At 35.7% G+C, this 12,988-nt stretch overlaps 1 protein-coding gene across 6 annotated transcripts in view; it reads right to left on the bottom strand.

The window, feature by feature from the left end:
- Positions 1-2,601: 2,601 nt before the first annotated feature.
- Positions 2,602-12,988, bottom strand: part of STRN3 (striatin 3) — a 105,080-nt gene continuing 94,693 nt past the window's right edge. For 5 of the 6 annotated variants that reach the window (XM_049612949.1, XM_049612944.1, XM_049612946.1 and 2 more), the window contains 3 exons: positions 10,808-10,915; positions 4,155-4,241; positions 2,602-4,070 (listed from right to left, as the gene is read on the bottom strand). In XM_049612949.1, the coding sequence (XP_049468906.1) occupies positions 3,901-4,070; positions 4,155-4,241; positions 10,808-10,915 (365 nt within the window). In that variant the 3' untranslated portion in view covers positions 2,602-3,900. The remainder of the gene's footprint in view (positions 4,071-4,154; positions 4,242-10,807; positions 10,916-12,988) is intronic. The other variant, XM_049612945.1, reaches the window with a different exon arrangement.

The following is a 12,988-nucleotide window of genomic DNA, read 5'->3' as shown; positions in this document are numbered from 1 at the left end:
CCCATCTCGCTTGTCTACAGACAGAACCTGTCCTCCCCCTCAGCCACCTGTACATCCTAGCTCCCTCCCCAAACACACTGATCCTATCTGAAACAACTTACAAGTTGACCTGAAATAGGTGTTATGGTCTAGAATTAATACTTATACTCCAGTAAATCTCTGGAGTCCAGGGATTTTATAGGTGTATAAAAGCAATGAAAGCAGCATGTATGGGCAAGGCAGAACTGAAATTGCCTTGGACAATTTTACATAAACATTTGACAAAGTATGGGAAGATAATAAACTGACCCTTTCCTATAAAATACCACATATATCCACATAACAAGAATTTTCATTTAATTAAACAGGGGCACCTGGGTGGCTCAGTCAGTTAAGCGGCCAACTTTGGCTCAGGTCATGACCCGCAGTCTGTGAGTTCAAGCTCCACATCAGGCTGTGCTGACAGCTCAAAGCCTGGAGCCTGCTTCAGATTCTGTGTCTCCCTCTCTCTTTGCTCCTTCCCCACTCATGCTGCCTCTCTCGCTCTCAAAAATAAAAAAATAAAATAAAATAAAATAAAATAAAATAGGTTTAAACTTTTACACCACAAATTCTTGGCTGAGAGTATCACTCCTTGAAAAATTAAATGAAAACCCAGCCTCCAATCGTCTTTTTTTTTTTTTTTTTTTAAAGTTATGGCTTCCTGCCCAGTGCAGAGCCCAATGCAGGACTTGAACTCACGACCCTGATATCAAGACTTGAGCTGAGATCAAAAGTTGGATGTTTAACAGAGCCACCCAGGCACCCCTTCAGTACCCCTTTAAAACGCTTTTATTTTTATAAAGGACAAAGTTCTGAGTCATCCGAGGTAACCAGGGAAACTAACATTCTGACTTAAAGAGCATTAAGAGCAGAAATGACCCTTTATTAAGTTACTATCAATTATTTTGTAAAAGCAGTAAAGTGTAAAGCACACTTTAGCAGGCATGCCTATTTTTCAAATATGCTATTTATAACATTTAATAAAGGTGTTAAGTGAGATGCTGGTCTTTAGTGGATAATTTACTTTGAAATGTGAGAAAAGTACACAAAAATAAAACATGAAAAAGGCAGAATATGATTAAATATTGAGAAAGTCAACATACTAAAGTTTGTATATAAAAATATTAAGCTTTATAAAGCACCATTTGTCAAATGAATAATTTCCCAGAAGTCACAAATGGAAACACACAAAATAAGACTTTCTTTTTGCATCCTTTAGTCTCTTCCAAATGTTTAATATCGTAGAGAAAAACACAACCAAAGTAGAGAAAAGTAAACATATGTTTTAATTTTTATTCATTTCCGTTTCAATACATACCCAGAGGTGAATGTTTATGCACTGCAACGATGATAATCACATTTCAGTTAAACAGTAATGCACTGGTTTGGAATTGCTGCCGGAAACCATATTAGCTTTGGAAAAATTATAATTTCCAAAAACGAGAAAAAATCCCCCTTAATTGGTTAAGTTGAATCTTCAGAAAATCAAAAACAAAACAAAAAAAACTTTAGGAATATTTCTGAAAATTTTTAGTGTTTCAGCAGTAATGACTAAAATGCACACTTGGATTATGGCAGAAGACAAAAGTTCACAATATAAACACAATGTAATTTCTTTTACCGAGTAGGCATCCAAATAGAATTTTGCCACCCTAATTTTTGGATATAACTTAAGAAAAAAATTTTTTTAATTTTTTATTTTGAGAGCGAGACAGCAAGTGGGGGAGAGGCAGAAAGAGAGGGAGACAGAATCCCAAGCAGGCTCTGTGCTGTCAATGCAGACCCTGATGAGGGGTTTGAACTCACCAAGTGTGAGATCATGACCCGAGCTGAAGTCAAGAGTTGGACACTTAACCAGCTGAGCCATCCAAGTGCCCTTTAATGTTACCTTCTAACTGCATTTGCAATTTCCTTCCAAGAAAAAAGATATTACCTTGTTGAAGAAAGAAGTTTTGAGACAGTAACACTTAATATTATTCATAGGGACAACTTTTAATTAATGAGTAATGTAATGCAGTTATTTTCTGAACTTTTTTGTGGAAACAGGCTAGATAGGAATGACAATACTATTGACTGAAATCCAGATTCAATAAAGGCATAGAATGTCTAAGGAAATGATTAAAAACCGTATCTCTGCTTTTCCTTTCGCCGTTGTGAACTGTGTAACTTATACCAGTAGAAGATTTTTTTAAATTCCCAAATGGGGTGAAGTACTTAGAAAGTTATTAATACTGTTAAGTGTTCTAATCTTATTAGAGTCTCAAGCAATACCATGTTTAAAAGAATAGCATAAAAATGAAGGACTCACTGAGAAATCATCTCCATTTCCTAGTTTAATGATGGAGAGTAAAGTATTGCACTTTATTATTCAACACAAAATAATGTAGCCAACAGTAACATACAGGTACACAATTTAATATTTATTATATGCATTTTATATACATTATTTTTCAACAGCTGTACGTTTGCTATGTGGTACAATCTTAAAAATTTGCTGATTCATAGTTTGTAAAACAAAAACCTTACAAAACTCATCAAAACTCGCAAACTGATCAGAAAAGTTTTTGGAAGACTAGAAAAAATACTTTATTGTCTTAATCATGCATTACACAAACAAAATCTTTAGTTACACCATAAAATTAAGCACATCTGAAAAAATAAAATGGGATAACTAGTCCAAACACAGATTTCTGTATCCTGATTCAACTATTTTTGTATCCTATTTGTAATGCAAATACAATTTTACCCCAAATATTTTTAAACAAGATAGTTTTGTTTGGAATCATGGTAAACCAAGATATGCATCTGGGGGAAATCACCTTGGTTTGTAACTTAAACTATAAAATATTCCATTTTTAGTCTATTTTAGACTATTCAAAGAGTTCCAAAATAGATATACAGGTTCCTTTAGCACATTAATAAAAGGATATAAAGACCAACAAAAAGTGAAATAAATAATAGGCTATTAGCAAGATGGATAATCCTTGATAAATAAACTTGTAAATACAGTAAGATGTACAAAATATCACATAGTGATAGGATGCCAAGATTAGTTCATTTTTTTTTAAAGAGTTCATCTGGAGTACTAAACCCCACTGTTTCATTTTTAATACACTTAATAGTCCTTGGTTTATATGAAGACAATTGTGTGATGATGAAGGTGATTTAGCATCTTTATGGAAGGACTTAGCTGAGCTGTATTAGGCAAAAGAAGGAAAAAGTGTGGTTACACGGCAGCGGGTCAGTGAGATCTCTGTGTTTTAGGGTTGTATAATGCAGAAAAACTTCAATACAATCTTGAGCACTGTTGTGACAGGCTAAATATATAAAAAGACTTATAAAAACTAGAATTTTATCCAAACATTTTGTGCAACTAATGCTAAAATATTTTAAGTTAAATTTTCTTTTTTTTTTTTTTTAAAGCAAAATAAGTTTAAAAGGGAATCTGTGGCATTCAACTGATAAACAGAAAATCACTAAGAGATGAAAAAAAGCTACTCTTGGAGCTCACTTTCCCCCAACAAGAGCACCACATTCCTAACCCTAAGGCAGCACACAGAGTCCAAAATAAAAGTCTTTTTAAGATCAGACTCCACATTGGCTTAAAGATACCTAAAAAACAGACATACGCTCAGTTCATATCCAGTACAGGCCACAAATAATGGAGTCCTTTTTATTTGTCCCACGAAATACAGTAATTACAATTAAATTAATGAGCCTGACATTAAGATGTGATTTCCACCAATTTATGCCTGCCTCGAATAGCCTTCTCCAGGCAGATCACATGTAGTGTCATATCAGTAACCTTGTTGATGGCAGTGATGCAGACCCTCTTTCTGTCCAAGCAAATCTGTTGTTGATGATGTGATTTTTGCTGATTCACACAAATACTTTGGCAAGGGCATCAGCCCCTGCACTGGCAATATATGCTTTTGATGGATGGAAAGCAACATCATAAATTGATTCATCTAATTTCTTCCTATGTGCTGTTATTTCTTGTACACATGTCTTGCTGTCCAAATTCCATAATCTAATAGAACAGTCATGGCCTGTAATAAAAGAATAAATAAAGTATGTTACTAGGTAATGATTCTTTTATAAAGCTTGTGGCAGTATAGTAAGTTCAGACTTACTTCCAGACATCAAATAGATTCCATTAGGATCTACTGCTAGACTTGTAACAGCATCCAAATGAGCTACCATAGAATGGATCATTTTACCTAAATAAAACATAACACAGAAGATAAAGTTTTCACAAATAGTTACCAACTTGAGAGATCAGAAACCATAACACAGCATCAACATAAAATAGACAATCACTATAGCAATATATTTTTATTGTGGTAAAATACACATAACATAAAATTTACCATTTTAACCATTTGGGAAGGTACCATTCAGTGGCTTTTAGAGCATTCGCAATGATATGCAACCATCACCATTATCCAGTTCAGAACATTTTCATCACTGCAAAAGGAAACCCGTACCCATTAAGTAGTCACTCCCTATTTCTCCCCTTCCCCCAAGTCCCTGGTTACCACTAATCTACCTTTTCTATGATTTAGCCTATTCTCGATGCTTCATACAAATGAAATCATACACGTAACATGTGGCTTTTTGTGTGTGCCTTCTGTCATTTAAAGGTTTTCAAGGTTCACCCAGTATACAGGCATACCTAGTTTTACTATGCTTCACAGATACTGCAGTGATTTTACAAAATGAAGATCTGTGGCAACCCTGTATTAAACAAATCTACTGGCGCCATTTTCCAATAACATTGTTCACTTTGTGTCTCTGTGTCAGTTTGGGAATTCTTGCAATACTGCATGCAAACGTTTTCATTATTAATATATTTGTTACGGTCATCTATGATTGGTACTTACAACCTAGTGAAAGCTCAGCAATGGTTAACAATTTTTTTGCAATAAAGTTTTCTTTCATTAAGGCAGGTACATTGGTTTTTTAGATATAATACTATTGCACACTTAAGAGATAACAGTAAGGTATAAACATGACTTTTATATGCACTGGGAAATGAAAAAATTCATTTGACTCACTTTACTGCAAAATGGGCTTTAACGCAGTTGTGTGAACCCACAATATCTGTGAGGTATGCCTGTAATAATTTTTTGAAAGAATTTTAATTCCAAGGCAGAACTTTCCCAGTTACTCCTAAAAAAGGCATCTGTGTGACAATCTGACAGTATCTGGTAGACAGTGAAAAACATAATGACTGTATGGTTGCGTCCAAGGTTTAAGATCATGTAAACGGAATTAAACTAAAAACAGGAAGAATCTTTCTCATTAAGAAATATAAAGAGTATTTCATTTATGGGGTTCCTGATAAATAAATCACTATGGGATATATTCCTAACTAAAGATTCTACTATTATCAAATTCATTTATCCTTTGAAATATTAATCATTTTGTACATTAGAAACAAGAAAGGGGAGAGAGGTGGGAGTATATCAGAGAAATTATTCTGGATTTCCCCAGATAGTAACAAAAACACTGTTCTGGAAAACGGGATTTAATGAGTATCTTCAATGAAGATTTGGAAGAAAACGGGATTCAATGGCAAGTTAAAATTAAAAAAAAAAAGTTACAAGTACAAAGTTGTGTTGCATAAATACTTTGGGGGCAGGGGAATTAGCCTCCACACTGGCAGTATATGCTTTTGGATAGACAGAAAGCAACATCATAAATTCATTTATCCAAGAAGAGAATAAAATAGCAAATACAGATACTTAAAAAAATTTCCTCCCCTTTCACTCAGCAATGAGTCTTTACTATTCAAATGCTTGAGCTGCTCCTAATGAGAGGCCTTCTCCAGAATTCTAGTTACAATCATTTGCCAGGTTTCTGGTCCTCTGATGACATTCCACACTGGAATATGAAATATATCTACTTTTGTTATTTGCTACAGCTACTGGCCTGAATATAAAACCACAACATAATCAAACGTGCAAAAAGTTACTCTGAAAAACATAGAAAGTCCTATCACTTTCTGGCAATACTAAGCATGTCACCAGTTAAGTACAAAATTAAGTCTCTCATCATTTCAAACGACATCTGTTGGTTTTTCACTAATACTAACAGAATAATTTTAGGGATTCTTCTCTACTACAGAAAAATCATTCAACATACTATCTTTAATTGCTTAGTCCAACACAATTCATCTATCAGTTCTAGAATCCATTCCTCGCAATATGCCTATAAAAAAACCAAGTATGAAATTGTTGGCTTCCAGGACAATACTCTCAAATCATTAGGGGTTAAGCAAGATTAGCTTCTCTGAAAAAGTCAAATCTATGATGGTCACTCTTAACTCACAGATCTAGTGCTAACTTCTTTCCTGAGAATGATCCTGTATCTCCTAAATTTAACATGTCTTAAATACAAAGAATTCTTTCATCCAAACAGCAGAAATACCCATTTCTTTAAGGGTACTATAATCTTCCCAGTTTATCTCCTGGTGCACTAAATTAACCCTCCTGGTGCACTAAATTAACCCTCACTATGAAAACCTGAGTCAGTTTAGAGTCAACCCTTCCTCTCCCCAAATACGTGGAATGCAAAACCAATTTGAATGCTGGCTTCCACTGGTAACCACAGAAGTCACAAAACTTCTGACACCTCCAAAGAATTAGGATTCCTCCTTTCTCAACATACACTTAAAGCTTCTCACATTTAACCAATTTTACTTTTGCCTCATGCCTCTGCTACTACCTCTCTTCGCTGACCAAAATTAATTCTTTCCTTCTGTAACAGAGGCAAATAGAGGATACATGCAGTCACCTATTCTCCCCTCCCTGGCACCTTAAGCCCTTGGACTTGGATAATCAATATCATGGGCCGCTAAGAAATGGGGACAAAAATAGGTATTAAAAAAACGTAGACTGCGGAAGCAAACTGAATGAGTGTGAATCCCAACCCTTTAATTTCTCTCTGCTGTGTAACAATGAACAAATTATGTAACTTCTTTGAAGACTTTTATTTCAAACCTAAAATGGAGACAATAATAATATATCTACTTTACAGTTAGTTATAAGAGGAACAAACATGTTAATATATGTAAATCTAATAGAACAATGTCTCACTTGCAGTAAGCAATATAACACTAGGGTATAAATTCTAAGAGGACCAGACATTTTGTTTTGTTCACCAAGCAATGAAAACTATGCCAAGGATATGGCAGACACTCAATAAATTGTGAATGAATGAGTCCACAACAAATTCAGTATCTTCTGTTTCCAACTCCTCCATATTACTCACGTATACACCTTCTCCTAGACTCACTATCACTAACTAAATCTCTCAGGAACAGTATATGCAACACAAATTTATATCTCTACCAAATTTTAAAAATCACGAGCCCTTAATATTTCTCTAGAATAGTAGAAACTGAAATTATTTAAAATCAAAGATCTACCAGATAATGCAATTTAAATAATCTTTCTAAACCAATTTTATAAACCCCTACTCAAATATTTTAAGTGGTTTTCACAGTGCATAGTATAAACAAAAATCCATCATTCTTAGCCTGGCTCTGAAAAGTTCTCCTCCATTGATTGGGTTTCTCTTCTCCAAACTTACCTTTTTGGCATTACCTATAAGAAACTTCTGTTCTAGCCCAAGTTTCTACCACCATGCTGACTCTGCTCAAAATATGCCCTTATCTGGAATTTCTTACTACCTTCTTTCCTTAAAACAACAACAAAAAAACCTTACCATTTCTTTAAGGCAAAGACCAAACCCATACTATGAAAACTCCTTTATCTAGCATGGTTCATCTTACTGCATGTACGAGTGCACACGTGTGCGTGCATGTGTGCAAGCACACACATACATCCTATTTCCCCAAACAATGATAAGCTCCCAGAGAGCAGAAACCACACCTTACAGAACATATAGCTAGTTATGTGTGGAATACAAAATGCTAAATATATTTTTGCTGTTAAAATCTAAGAACTTATTGAATCCATTCATAGTATCAATTTCTATAATGTTTGAGATTAAAAAATCGATTAAATATATTAGTCATTTGCCAGAATAATATTCTATTAGAAACTTAACTAACTGGCAACATCAGAACAGTTATGGAAATATTCTAGTTTGTCACATTTACTTTTTTTAATTTTTTTAATGTTTTTATTTATTTTTAAGACAGAGAGAGAGCATGAGCAGGGGAGGGGCAGAGACCGAGGGAGACACAGAATCCGAAGCAGGCTCCAGGCTCTGAGCTGTCAGCACAGAGCCCGACGTGGGGCTCGAACTCACAGACTGTGAGATCATGACCTGAGCTGAAGTTGGACGCTTAACTGACTGAGCCACCCAGGCGCCCCATATTTATTTTTTATAAAGTTTTTTTAATGTTTTATTTATTTTTGAGAGAGAGAGAGCATAAACAGGGAAGGGGAAGAGAGAGAGGAGAACAGAGGATCTGAAGCAGGCTCCATGCTGACAGCAGAAAGCCCAATGTGGGGCTTGAAGCCACAAACCGCAAGATCATGACCTGAGCTGAAGTCGGATGCTTAATCGACTGAACCACCCAGGTGCCCTTAGTTTGTCACATTTAAATGAATTAACATTTTTCAGGGAAAAGTTTCTTTGGAAACAGTATATCTGAACACAATTTACAGTTTAACTCAATGTTGTTATGTATAGTGTTTACCTGTGTGTGAAGTGAGACAGGATTTAAACATTTTTTTTCACATTTATTTATTTTTGAAAGAGAGCAAGACAGAGTGTGAATGGGGGAGGAGCAGAGAGAGGGGGGCATGGCGGGGGGACACAGAATCTGAAGCAGGCTCCAGGCTCTAAGCTGTCAGCATGGAGCCCGACACAGGGCTGGAACTCATGGACCATGAGATCATGACATGAGCTGAAAGTCGGACGCTTAACCGACTGAGCCACCCAGGTGTCCCTAAGTGAGACAGGATTTAGAAATAATTTTTTCATTGTTAAGAGCCTATCGCTTTGTCTTTACATTACAGATAAGGTAACCAGACTAGTTAACAGAAAGAATAAATTGGTAGAATTTGTGAATGATCTGAAAAACTATAGGCTCCTTGTTATTAAATAAAATTTTATTACTACGTTCTTGATTTCTGCCAATAAAATAGCTCTAGAGAATCACGTTTTGCTGTTAATACACTACTAAAATTCCTGAACCTCCCCTTACAAATATAAATCCTCAATAGGTAATTTACAAAAAATCTCTTTATAGGAGCACCTGGGTGGCTCAGTCTGTTAGGTGACTGACTTCGGCTCAGGTCATAATCTCACAGTTTGTGGGATTGAGCCCCATGTCAGGCTCTGTGCTGATAGCTCAGAGCCTGGAGCCTGCTTCAAATCCTGTGTATATCTCTCTCTCTGCCCCTCCTCTACTCATGTTCTGTCTCCCTTTCTCAAAAATAAACATTAAAAAATTTTTTTTAATCTTCTTATAAATACAGTAAAGGAAATTATCTCTGTGCTTGCAGCAGAGGTAGATCTTGAGGCTTCATAAAAATGTTCAAAGAAATGATCTGAGAAGGTGTTAAACTGAGAACTTTCATATGAATATGAATCTTCTTTCCTGTGCAATATAGATTGTGAATATCCATTCTCTTCTCAACTTGTTCCACTGAGTTAAAAGGAACCTGTCCATTAGAGTGTTATTTTAACACAGGGATTTGTTGTTAGACTCTAAAGATTAATAATTATAACTATGTTCTTTTTTTTTTTTATTTTTATTTAAAAAATTTTTTTTAACGTTTATTTATTTTTGAGACAGATAGAGACCGAGCATGAACGGGGAAGGGTCAGAAAGAGGGAGACACAGAATCTGAAACAGGTTCCAGGCTCTGAGCTGTCAGCACAGAGCCCGACGCGGGGCTCGAACTCACGGACCGTGAGATCATGACCGGAGCCGAAGTCGGCCGCTTAACCAACTGAGCCACCCAGGCGCCCCAACTATGTTCTCTATAAACTTCAAAGAGAATGTGTAGTTCTGATTTGCTGTCTTGCTTAATCTATTGCCCTGCAGTAGGGTTGCCATTAACATATAAGTTTTTTTACTTGGAAATCCTTCAATACCCATTTTAACTTCTCAAAGAAGCTTCTCTAGCTGAGCACAAACAGTAACTTATGTGGTATTTTAATGACAGATGAAACAGGTCTATGGCAAAATTAAAATTTATTTTGACTTCTATATAATTGGTAAGTTTCCTTACAAGAAATGGAGGGAAAATGGCATAAACCATTTCCACTATTTTATCATTTCAGCTGAGAAATAATTCTAACAGCATATTTGAAATGTCAAACACCAGAAAGAGACCTCTTCTGCTATACTAATGCCCAACAGAATATGAAGAAAAAAATTCAAATGGATGAGTTTATATTTAACATGACATGAAAAAATCGTTAATAGATAGGCAAGGTATTATATATGCTTAAGAACAGAACTTGACATGTAAGTAAAACAAAAATCTTAGTTAAAATGGCTTAACTTAGCAATCTTGAAGGCAAAAAGTCCATGTCTTACATAAAAGAACAGCCTTTAAAAAAATACAACAAAAACAAAAAAACAACAACAAAAAAAACACTAGCCTTTGTGCTCAGTGCAGAGCCCAATGTGGGGCTTGATCTCACCACTCTGAGATCAAGACCTGAGCTGAGATCAAGAATCAGACACTTGATGGACTGAGCCACCTAGGCACCCCCACCAAAATAGCATTTTTGATCATGTCAAATTTACAGTATTATTAATAAGACTAAAAAGAAAAAAAGACAATCTACTTACCCGTTTTATTATCAAAAAATTTGATGTGTCTATCTTCATGAGCAGTTATTGTAACAGGAAGTGTGGGATGACTTACTACTCTGTTAATGTGATTACTGGATTGTAAACCTGAAAAATAAAGGAAGATAATGCAGTAAAATTCAAACCTTCAATTAAAAACTGGATGATGGTTTTTTTATTCTTACCAAAAAATAAGAATCATTTAGAAATTAAAGCATTTGTATAAAATAAAAATCTGAGAAAACCAGAGCCGTAGAGAGATAAAGTTTCTTTAAAAATACATGTTTAAGCTATCATGTCCTATAATATGGATAGTACTAACTCTGAGTTTAGGAAAAGTTAGAAGTAGTTTAATGCAGATTGTCAGTACAGATGATTTAGAATCTTTTATTTGTTTGAAAGAGAGAGAGCAAGTGGGGTACAAACACAGGAAATCCCAAGCAAGCACCACGCTGTCAGCAGGGAGCCTGATGCAGGGCTTGATCCCATGAACCATGAGATCATGACCTGAGCTGAAATCAAGAGTTGGATGCTCAACTGACTGAGCTACTCAGGCACCACTAAATGATTTAGAATCTTAAAAGACTCACAGTAATTAGTACTTTAAATAAACAGCCCATAAATGAATTATAAGCATTTAATGAAAAAATGTGTAGGTAATAATTAGATGTTTGCAAGGAACAATGCCCATCCTACCCACATTCACCAAAAACAAAAAAACAAAACAAAACAAAACAAAAAACAAAAAACACCACAAGAACAGGAATCAGTGTTCTTAGGGATACCTTTCTTTGTAACCAAACTCTTAAAGGTTTTACTAAATTAGATAGAGAAGGATCAAAACTCAGAGGGGCGTGTGGGTGGTTCAGTTAGGTTAAACATTGGACTTGTGATTTTGACTCAGGTCTTGATCTTACGGTTTGTGAGATCACGCCCCATGTTGAGCTCTGTGCTGACAGCATGGAGCCTACTTGGGATTCTCTCTCATAATAAATAAATGTTAAAATAAAAACGAATGGGAAAATATCAACATTATTAGATTTAAACTAAATCAGTCATTCCACATATATATATAAGAACTCTTAACTGAACTTAAGATACATTACCTAAGAGGGAGAAAGGGAATAGAGATGAAAAGAGTTCTCTGAGCATAATGTGGAGATTTGACCATGAAACCATTTAAATGGTTTAAATAATAATAAAGTGATTATTTTTTAAAGCACTCACAAAAAACACAAGTTAACTTAAAAGAATGTAACTGTAGGGGCACCTGGGTGGCTCAGTCAGTTAAGTGTCCAACTTTGCCTTAGATCAGGATCTCACGGTTCGTGGGTTCAAGCCCTGTATTGGGCTCTGTGCTGACAGCTTGGAGCCTGGAGCCTGCTTCAGATTCTGTACCTTCCTCTCTTTCCCCCTCCCCTGCTCGCACTCTCTCTCTCCCTCATAAATAAATAAACATTAAAAAAAAAAAAAAAAAAAGAATGTAACTGTATATCCAATTGGGATATGAACACACAAAAAAAGAACCATTTCAAGTAACTTTAAAGCACAGTAATTAGCCTGTCTGTCCCTAGTGGAATATACCATGAATACAAAACTACTATTGGTGGTGGTACTGGTTTTATTATTCTGAGATGACTGTATTTGTACTGTGGAATGAATCAAACGAGATTACAATGATTTTGCTGAGAACCAAGAGTTTAGCATGAATAAAATGAGGCAAGGGGCACCTGGGTGCCTTAGTTGGTTAGGTGTCCAAGTCTTGATTTCAGCTCAGATCATGATGTCATGGTTCATGAGACTGAGAACAGCGTTGGGCTCTGTGCTATTAGTGCTTGGGATTCTCTCCCTCCCTCTCCCTCTGCCCCTCTCACTTGTATTCTCTCTCAAAACAAACTTTAAAAATAAATAAGTAAATAAATAAATAAAATGAGGTAAAAAGCAATGACATAAATCTAATCTTTTTTTAATGAAATATTAATTCATTTTTAAGAGTGTGTGGGAGCGGGGTAGGGGCAGAGAGAGGAGGACAGAGGATCTGAAGTGGGCTCTGGGCTGACAGCAGGGAGCCTGAAGTGGGGCTCGAACTCAGGAACTCTGAGATCATGACCTGAGCCGAAGTCGGCCGCTCAACCAAGTGAGCCACCCAGATGCCCCACAATGAGATAAATCTAAATTTGA

This window comes from Panthera uncia (genome assembly GCF_023721935.1).
Source record: "Panthera uncia isolate 11264 chromosome B3 unlocalized genomic scaffold, Puncia_PCG_1.0 HiC_scaffold_1, whole genome shotgun sequence".
Taxonomy (NCBI): Eukaryota; Metazoa; Chordata; class Mammalia; order Carnivora; family Felidae; genus Panthera; species Panthera uncia.
The sequence above is the reverse complement of the archived record's forward strand: the minus strand, read 5'-3'. Positions and strand labels throughout refer to the sequence as shown.